The sequence below is a fragment of the Heterocephalus glaber genome, unplaced genomic scaffold (genome assembly GCF_053883595.1).
Source record: "Heterocephalus glaber isolate CG9 unplaced genomic scaffold, H.glaber_assembly_v1.0 deba00001730, whole genome shotgun sequence".
In the NCBI taxonomy this organism is placed as follows: Eukaryota; Metazoa; Chordata; class Mammalia; order Rodentia; family Bathyergidae; genus Heterocephalus; species Heterocephalus glaber.
Genome location: NW_028258441.1, coordinates 264759 through 274788, shown reverse-complemented (window position 1 = coordinate 274788; position 10030 = coordinate 264759). Strand labels below are relative to the sequence as shown.

Below are 10030 nucleotides of genomic sequence, written 5' to 3'. Positions count from 1 at the left end.
ATTCCTTCCCTCTAAAAGATGCAGCAACAAGAAATCATCCTGGAAGCAGAGAACAGCCCTCCTCAGACAACCAAACCTGCTGGTGCTTTGATCTTGGATGGATTCCCAGTCCGCAGAACTGTGAGAAATAAAATTCTGCTCTTTATAAGAGATTCAGGCTTAGGTATTTTGTTAGAGTAGCACAAATTGACTAAGATACAGGCTAAGCTACCAACCTTCATCAAAACCAGCATTGTATAATAGTGGGGGACCTCAATACCCCACTGTCACAAATAAATAGATCAACTACACAAAAAACAAGCAATTAAATACTAGAACTCAATCAGACTCCTGAACAAATGCACTTAACAGATGTTTACAGAGTGTTCCACCCCACAAAATCAGAATACACATTCTTTTCAGCTGCACATGGGTCGTTCTCCAAAACAGACCACATACTCGCTCATAGAACATATTTAGGTAAGTGCAAAGGAATTGAAGTTAACCCCTGTATATTATCAGACCATAGTGCAATGAAATTGGAGATCAATAGCAAAAGAAACCACAAAAATTTCATACACACATGGAAATTGAACAACACACTTCTGAATAACCAATGGGCCAGAGAGGAAATTAAAGAAGAAATCAGATAGTTCCTTCAATTAAATGACAATGACAATACAACATATCAGAATCTATGGGACACAATGAAAGCAGTCTTACGAGGGAAATTCATAGTAGTGAATACACATATTAGGAAAACAGAACGAGCCCAATTAAACAACCTGATGCTGAACCTCCAGCTTCTAGAAAAAGAAGAGCAGGACAAACCCAAAGCTCATAGAATGTTGGGAGCAATGCTACATAATTCTAGGGATAAATCATTTGGTTAGCCTAGTTCTCTTGCCTACAGCCCAGCTACAGAGTAACTCCAGTTTGTCCTCCGGTCACAACTGAGACTTCAGTGATCCAGTGATGCTGTGATTCTCCAGGACAAGAAACATCCTGGGAGAACAAACATCTGCTCAGTTCCTCATTGTTCTTGGACTGATTAACATCTTGTTTGCCGGAGATGTACTGAACTCTCTGCAAGCCTTCCGTTACACCTTGTTTATCCCAATGTGAACTGTTGAACTCTCTGCAAGTCATTTGTTACATTTGTTTCTCCCGATGTACTGAATAAAAGGTGTGGTAAGCTGGGGGCTTTTGTCTTTGCTGCCCAGAGCAGCACTGATCAGACCCAAAGCTCAGCTTCTTCTCGGTCTCATTTTTCTACCTTTCCTGTAATTCGCCATGTGCTGCCGTGGCTCGCAGGAGACCAGGACTAACTGCAGAGGTTCTGGTAACGTCCCCTTCCCCTGTCCCCTACAATAGAAGGGAGGAAATTATAAAGATCAGAACAGAAATCAAGGCAATGGAGACTAAGAGAACGATACAAAAAAATCAATGAAGGCAAGAGTTGGTTCTTCAAAAGAATAAACAAAATTGACAAACCCTTAGCAAACCTTATCAGAAAAAGGAAAGAAACAGCCCAAATCCGTGCAATTATGAATGAAAAGGATGAAATTACAACAGACCCAGCAGAAATCCAGAGGATCATCAATACCTATTTCGAGAACCTATACACCAATAAGATGGAAAACACAGAAGAAATGGACAGATTCCTAGATACTTATGAATTATCAAAGTTGAACAAAGAAGACCTAAAAATTCTAAACAACCCAATATCAATCAATGAAATTGAAAACATAATTAAAAACTTAACAACTAAGAAATGCCCAGGTCCTGATGGCTTCACTGCTGAATTCTACAAGACATTTAGAGTGGAACTACTGCCACTATTGTTTAAACTCTTCAATGAAATTGAAAGGGAAGCAATACTCCCAAATTTATTCCTGGAAGCAAGCATCACCTTGATCCCCAAAGCAGAGAAAGACCCAACCGAAAAAGAGAAACACGGGCCAATCTCACTAATGAACATAGATGCAAAAATCCTTAATAAGATACTGGCAAATAGAATGCAGAAGATCATTAAGATCATACACCCTGTCCAAGTGGGATTCATCCAAGGGATGCAGGGATGGTTCAACATATGCAAATCAATAAATGTAATACACTATATCAATAGAGCCAAGGACAAAAACCATATGATCATCTCCATAGACGCAGAAAAACCATTGGACAAAATCCAACATGCATTTATGATAAAAACCCTACAAAAATTGGAATAGATGGTCTCTACCTCAATCTGATAAAAGCCATCTATGAAAAACCAACAGCCAATATCATACTAAATGGTCAAAACCTGAAACCCTTCACACTAAAATCAGAAACAAGACAAGGATGTCCACTATCACCACTCCTGTTCAATATAGTTTTGGGAACATTAGCCACGGCAAGTAGACCAGAGAAAGAAATAAAAATAGGAAAAGAAGAAGTCAAATTGTCATTATTTGCAGATGACATGATACTCTATATAGAAGACCCCAAGAACTCCACCAAAAGCCTTCTAGACTTAATAACCAAATTCAGTCAAGTAGCTGGTTACAAGGTCAACACACAAAAATCAATAGCTTTCCACTACACGAACAACAGAGTCACTGAGAGAGAAATAGGGCAAACAATTCCTTTCACAATAGCATCCAAAAATCTGAAATACCTAGGAATCAACCTAAGAAAAGAAGTCAAAGACCTCTTCTCTGAAAACTATAGCACTCTGAAAAGAGAGACTGAAGAGGATATCAGAAAATGGAAAGACATCCCTTGCTCTTGGGTAGGAAGGATCAACACAGTGAAAATGGCCATACTTCCAAAACTGCTATATAGATTCAGTCCAGTCCCAATTGAAATCCCAGCAGCATACTTCATGAACCTTGAGAAAACAATCCAAAAATTCATTTGGAACAAGCAGAGACCCAGAATAGCAAAAGCAATTCTAGGTAACAGAGACATGGCAGGGGGTATCACAACCCCCAACTTGAATCTATACTACAAAGCTACTGTGATAAAAACAGCATGGTACTGGCAAAGAAACAGACCTGAGGACCAGTGGAACAGATTAGAAGATGCAGAAACAACGCCAGACACACTCAGCCCCCTCATCTTCGACAAAGGAGCCGAACACCCTCACTTGAGGAAAGATAGCCTCTTTAAGAAATGGTGCTGGAAAAATTAGGTTTCAACTTGCCAAAGACTAAAACTAGACCTATATCTCTCACCATGCACTAAATTAAAATCTAAATGGATTAAAGATCTAAATATTAAAACAGAAACACTAAACCGGCTGGAAGAGAGTTTAGGAAGAACTCATGAAGATACTGGTGTAGGAAAAGATTTTATGAACAAAACCTTACCCGTGAACTAGCACAAACAATCAACAAGTGGGATCTCCTCTTACTAAAAAGCTTCTGCACAACAAGAGAAACCACCAGCAGCGTGAAAAGACAACCCACAATGTGGGAAAAAATTTTCACCAGCCGTCCCTCAGACAAAGTCTACTAAGACCCAATCCAAAAGTGGGCCGCTGAAATGAACAGACATTTCTCAGACAAAGAAGTAGAAATGGCAAATAAACATGAAAAAATGTTCAACATCACTGGTCATTCAAGAGATGCAAATGAAAACAACGCTGAGATTCCACTTCACTCCAGAAAGAATGGCTGCTATCATGAAATCAACCAATAACAAAGGCTGGCGGGGCTGTGGGGAAAGAGGAACCCTGCTCCACTGCTGGTGGGAGTGTAGACTGGTGCAGCCACTGTGGAAATCAGTATGGAGATACCTCAAAGAACTAGGACTGGAAGTCCCATTTGACCCCCCTATTCCACTGCTGGGGACCTTCCCCAAAGAATTAAAGGAATCATACCACAGTGATATATGTGTACCCATGTTCATAGAAGCACAGGTTGTAATAGCTAAAACTTGGAAACAGCCCAAATGCTCAACAACTGGAGACTGGATAAAGAAAATGTGGGTTGTTTTTTTTTTATAAAATGGAGTACTACTCAGCCATAAAAAACGAGAAATTAGAGACATTTATTGCTAAATGGATGCACATTGAGGTGATACTCTTAAGTGAAATAAACAGGACACACATGTGTAAATACCAAATAGTTTCTCTAGTGTGAGAAATTGAAATTGTAAATAAGGACTAAAAGGGATAATAGATAATGTGAAATAGGAAGCAAAGGGGCAAAGGGGAAGTGGGAGGGGTAGGGGAAAGGAAAGAAGGGAATGGAATTAATATGAGAAAAAGAAAAAATGGAAACAAAGTCTTTGTCAATAGGGAGGGATGGAGGGTTGAAGGGAGGGCAGGGGAAGGGAGAAAAAATAAGAACCAAAAGAGACGTAAAGGTGCAAATTTCCAATGATGAGTGTCATTATATTGTATACCTAAAATGTACCAATAAAATAAAATTTTAAAAACACGGCATTGTAATTATTTATAATCAGAGAAAAATAATCTTATAAAATAATCAAGAGAAATAAATAACCTGAGAAATACTACTTCCTCTCATCTTGGCTTAAAACTTTCCTTCCATATGGAAACAATCTGACTTTTGAACTTGGGTTACAAAACGAAAAGCAGTGTGGTGGTGCATACCTGTAATCCCAATACTCTGGGAGGCTGAGGCAGGAAGATTACAAGTGTGAGCCTAATTGAGGCAATTTAGTGAGAACTTGTCTCAAAAAAAATTTGTTAATGGTCTAGGGAGATAGGTCAGTGAAAAGGCCTTGGGTTCAATCCCCAGTACTGCAAAAAATAAAAAGCGAAAGTAGTGAATCTGATACAAGAGGCCCTCTACTCCAGAACTATCATAAGTGGATTCCATTTGTGATTCCCACTACAGATTAAACAGTTTAGAGAATGAAGCACAACAAAATTTTGCATGTTTCCCCATGCCCTTCTTTTTATGGTAATCCTTCTGATCAAATAATCCTTCAGCCAACCTATTTGAGCCCATTCCCTTCTCACAAGTCACAGAGGGTTTCTCAGTGAGGAGTTGAGACCCCTAAATTGAAGTTGATTTTCTGGATAAAGGTTAAAGAGATGTAGGGGACAGAGATGATAAAGGCAGCCACTGCAATCCTAAACCAACCCAGAAACTTATTGCCATCCTTCTCTAACACAGGCTCTTGTCACTGTGTTTTTACTAAGCACATAACCCCTCTGACTTGGGCGAGCTTTCTTCCTTGCCCTTAACTGTAGGGAAGCCAGTCAGTAATGAAAGGAGGGAAACCTTGACTTAACACTCCCACAAACTATCCCAGAAATATGATTACCCAGAGTTCTTGACCAGACTATGCTGCAGCACAAATGTCCTTGAGGAATGTTGACTAGTGGATTACAAGCAATAACTAGAGCTCCCACTGGCCAAGCCTGGGTAATTTGGGCACCAAAATAATTAATGACAGTAATGAATTACAAACCATGGAAAAAATAGGAAGCCATAAGCCCATGGTGATACCAAGTAAAGAATAAGTGAGAGAGAAAGGAGGGCCTTTGCTTACCCTGGAGTACCATGTACTCACTGGTAGACACAAAGAGTTCTAGACTTGGAAATCATCATTTTGTAGATTGACTCTGGCAAGAATTATCAATTGATGGTAAATCCAGGAGAAATTTTTGATAAGGACTAAGATATTTGCATGTATTTACAACTTCTTGCTGCAGATTATTAGTGGCAAGGAAGCTGATAATTATATGGTGGAGAAATTGAGCAACACCTTGACCCGAAATGAGAACATTCTATTTTTTAAATAGGACTTCAAAAAGATCAATGTTGTAAAAGACCAAGTCTGTTCCAAATTAGAGGAGACTTAAAAAACAGGACACAATGCACGATCCTACACTAGATCCTGTACTATAAGAAAAAAAATGCTATAAAGTATATTACTCAACAGATTAAAGTGGTGTAACAGTGTGAAATTTACCAAAGTTGATAACTGTAGTTATATAAGAGAATATTCTTATTATCTTCATGGGAGCATAAAATGATAAATCACTCAGGGCAAAAATGTTAGCAATCAATGAACCTGGGTCAACAGTAAGAGGGTAAACCTCATACTATTTTTGTAACTTAATATCAAAATTAATCATTTTGAAAGTGCAAAATGCTGCCTACACTGGTGAAGAACATAAATCTAGCTACCACCGAGTCACTTTTTTTTTTTGGTACCAGGGATCGAACTCAGGTCCTTGTGCTTGCGAGGCAGGTGTCAGAACCACTGAACTAAATCCCCAGCCCCATGAATCACTTTTCATTGTGTGACTAGCACTTTAATGAGTCCTCTGGAAGGCTATAAATGATAGTTTTATTTTTAGGAAGCTTGACATCTCTTGAGGAGGGAAGTCCTTCAAAAAAGAAGCAAGATTATGTACATTTAACTAGAAAGTTTGAAAATGGAGAATAGATTGGGATAGGTGGATGGAATAGAAAAAAAAAAAAAGGCTTCATGGAGCGGTAGGCCTGAGCCTTGCAGGGAGGATTTAAATCAGTGAAGGACATTTCCTTTACTGAGATAACACACCATTTGTGTGACTCCAGGAGAGGCTTGTGTGAAGAGACTGAATGCAATGGAAAGGACAGTGGGTATCAGGAACTGCTGGAAAACATGGTTGATGGAGACCAGTCCATAAATTTGTTCTTCAGGGCACTTACTAGATCCCATGCAGAAGATTTGATGATGCCCAAAACCAAGATAAGGAATTTGTCTCCAGTTCCATATGTAATGGTTATTTTCCACAAGTATTGAGCCTAGGGCAGGTACTTTTGTCCAAAGCCGAAGGCAAACAAGCTAAGATTCAATGCAAGACTTGGATGGATCCCAGTGGAAGGTGGCAAACACGACAGGTACTATGGTCCTAATTCATAACCGTTTCAAAGGGTGCTCACCTTGCAAGAAAGCTAGCTTTTTTTTTTAGCAAAGGATGACTCTCTCTAAGTGGGGGCATTTCTCCATAGGACATTTCTTAATTTTCTTTTCTTTTTTTTTTTTTGTACCGGGGATCGAACTCGGGTCCTTGCGCTTGCTGAGCCAAATCCCCGACCACAGGACATTTCTTAACATCAGTGCTTACAACTGGAGCTCTGACTGCTTGGCCTCTGAGTGTTAAAGAGACCCAGTCTTCTCCCTAGTGGGAGCGGCATTCTCAGCTGCTCAGCATCTCCTTACCACAGGAGCAAGCTCTGGTCACCCATGGCCTTCATCTGTGTTCTAACAAAACTTTATGAAAATTTCAGTAAATTCAAACCCATTTCCCGAACAACTTGTATTTAAACTTCAGCAATTTGTCATCTTCTCCAATTTTTTTTGAGAGGCCATTGCTTCTAACACATTTAGGTCTGATGATGCATAAACTAACACCAAAATGCCATCATAGAAGGAGTCAGCAAACCATAGCTGCCAGGCCAGATCTGATTCCGTTGCCTGTATCTGTATGACTCTCCTGCTACCGCAGAAATGGTTTTCACATTTTTTTAATTGTTGAAAAAAATCTAAAAACATTCAGGATACATGAAAAAATACATGAAATTCAAATTTCAGTATGTAAAGTCAGGTTTTATGGGTACACAGCCACACCCTTTCATGTATTATCTATGGCTGTTTTCACACTAGTGACAAGTTGAATGGTTGCTGTGATTGCACAGCCTACAAAGCTGAAAATACTTACAAAGTCTGCTAACCTCCGGACTCGAGTAATGGTTCTCAACATGGGATGACTTTGCCCTCCAGGGAACATCCAGATATTTTGAAACCATTTTTGGCTGTCACGCCTGTGCAGGTTTGGGGTGTGTACTGACATCTAGTGGGTAGAGGCCAGGGATGCTACTACATACTTTACCTAAGACAGCCCCACACAATTATTTGGTCCAAATATCCATAGCGCTGAGATGGAGAAACTCTGGATTAGAGGTCCCTAAAGTGAGTACTTTCTAGTACAGGGAAAATTCCATCCTTAGTAAGAGATCCTATTTCTTGAACACCCAGGTCTTTCACTTACATTAGCTCAGGTTGCCTTCATAATAGCTCTGGAAAGGAGTCATTGATATTCTCCTTTTCTAAAGAAGTTAACACAACTTGTCCGTGAGCACATGAGGAGCAGCAAGTCAGCCTGGCCCGGGTCTGCTTTTCCACAGCACTCAGGACCGGCCTCTGCGACGTCATAAATGATCATAGCCTAACTCGGCTGCCCCCTAGTGTTCGAGCTGCGCAGAGGCAGGCCAATGCCGTTTCCCCTGGTACCTTGCAGAGGCCTCCAGGCTTCCATACGTAGATGCAAACCACTCCTCCAGCCTTCAGCTTCAGGCCATTGGGGAAATGAAGCCCAGGGAAGGAAACTCCACCTTTGCTGCAACCAGAATTCTTGAAAACTGACCATTCTTCCTCAGCCCCGCGCTAATGCTGGGGGATGGGGTGGGGTGGGGGGCTTCCCTTTCTGGTAGACTCAAGGACACAAAATAGTATTACTCGGTATCTGTAGAATGCTTTTCGAGTCATAAAGAAGTCACATCCATGAATTTTGAGGATGTTCACAGTACAGTGTTAAATGAGAGAAGGCAGCAGTTTTTTCCCAGCCAGAATTAAAACTCACCCGAATCTTGTTCTGTATGATCTGCTACTCCACTTCCTCAATTATGATAATTAGCTTAGTTGATTAAACCCATTTTGATAAAGGAAAAGTAGAGGACTTCCAACTCATACCCACCCTGCTCTAGTGGGAACTTCAGGCCCGGAGTGAGAAAAGGAGGGCACATAGCCACTCACTTAGGAAGATTTTGTGGTCTGATGGTGTTTCCCTGAGCCCCCTAAATCACCCACTTGGGAGGCAGCCACCCATTCCTTGTAAGACAAACCGTGGGGAGCCGTGTCACCTAATAATTTAGGATCAGACCACAGAGCCATTTAGCATTTCTTTGAATTTTATTGAAAATTGACATGGACATTAGAAAGGTATCAAGCAAAACAGTGCTGGTCCTGGGATGTTTCTTTTGGAAAATGAAAGCCTGGGAAGGTCACACCTTTGAGCAAAAAGAACAGAGGAGAAGGGAAAACAAACAGATTCTGGAAAACATGCAAAAAGGCTCCCTAGAGACACTGGAAAGCAGCATGGTGGTGATGGTAGTAGAGATCTATGGGAATGAGCACGCTCACATGGTATTTTGATGCAAGTTAAGCCAATAAACTCAAGGCAGATTTATCAACATCGAGACTCTCCCTCCAGATCCCAGGGTGAACAGAAACTTCGATGGCCTTGTAACTTTGAATGGAATAATTTTGCTCTAGGCTCCTTTCTTCACCTGAATGTTAGATAGTGGATCCATTTTCCCCCTTGCCAGGGATATTCTCCTTTTCTCCTGGGAATGCTGAAGATGCAAGTATCACTTAACTTTCTCTTCCATATTCAGAAATGTTTAATAGTGGCCAAAGACAGTCAACACACTGAACCAGAGAATTGTGTTTTTTTTTTTAAGCATAAAACTCAAACAAAACCTTGTGAACAGCACTTCCACACCCACAGCTGAGGTCTTCTGCCCCAGTCACTTACATTTGGGTGAATGGTCCTGTAGTTGTCTCTCTGAGGTTACATTTGGTCCATTTTCCAGCTCTGACGATTCTTTTCCTGCCTTGTTAGTTTGGGACAAGACACTTCACTTTAAAATACCATGTAAGTCAGAAGAGAGCTTCTTGCCTGGACACGGGGATGCATGTACATTTGTTGAGTGTATTATGTGTGTGTATGTGTGTGCACAGTTTGAGAGGAGAAGGAACTGGTTGGTTTCTGGTTTGAGACACTATGGAACCCTAACTCTTCTACAGTGGCAGTCTTCTCCTTTAGACTTAGTGCAGCTGCTGAAGATAAGATTAAAAAAAGCTGGAGAGGGCGAGAGAAAGAGAAAGAGAACATGAAATTAGCCAAAGAAAAAGGACATTCAAGGACGGGGAGGGAGTGGGCAGTATGAGGTAGCAGAGATTATAATTTCAGAAGACAGGTTAGAAATGGGGCCACTGATGGGCCATCACTAAGGGAAAATCTGCTTAGGAGATT

General features: G+C 40.6%; 1 protein-coding gene across 1 annotated transcript in view; it reads right to left on the bottom strand.

Annotated features, from left to right (window-relative positions):
• Positions 1-8885: 8885 nt before the first annotated feature.
• Positions 8886-10030, bottom strand: part of Septin6 (septin 6) — a 67006-nt gene continuing 65861 nt past the window's right edge. The window contains exon 10 of the mRNA XM_004872164.4: positions 8886-9856. Within this exon, the coding sequence (XP_004872221.1) occupies positions 9847-9856 (10 nt within the window). The 3' untranslated portion in view covers positions 8886-9846. The remainder of the gene's footprint in view (positions 9857-10030) is intronic.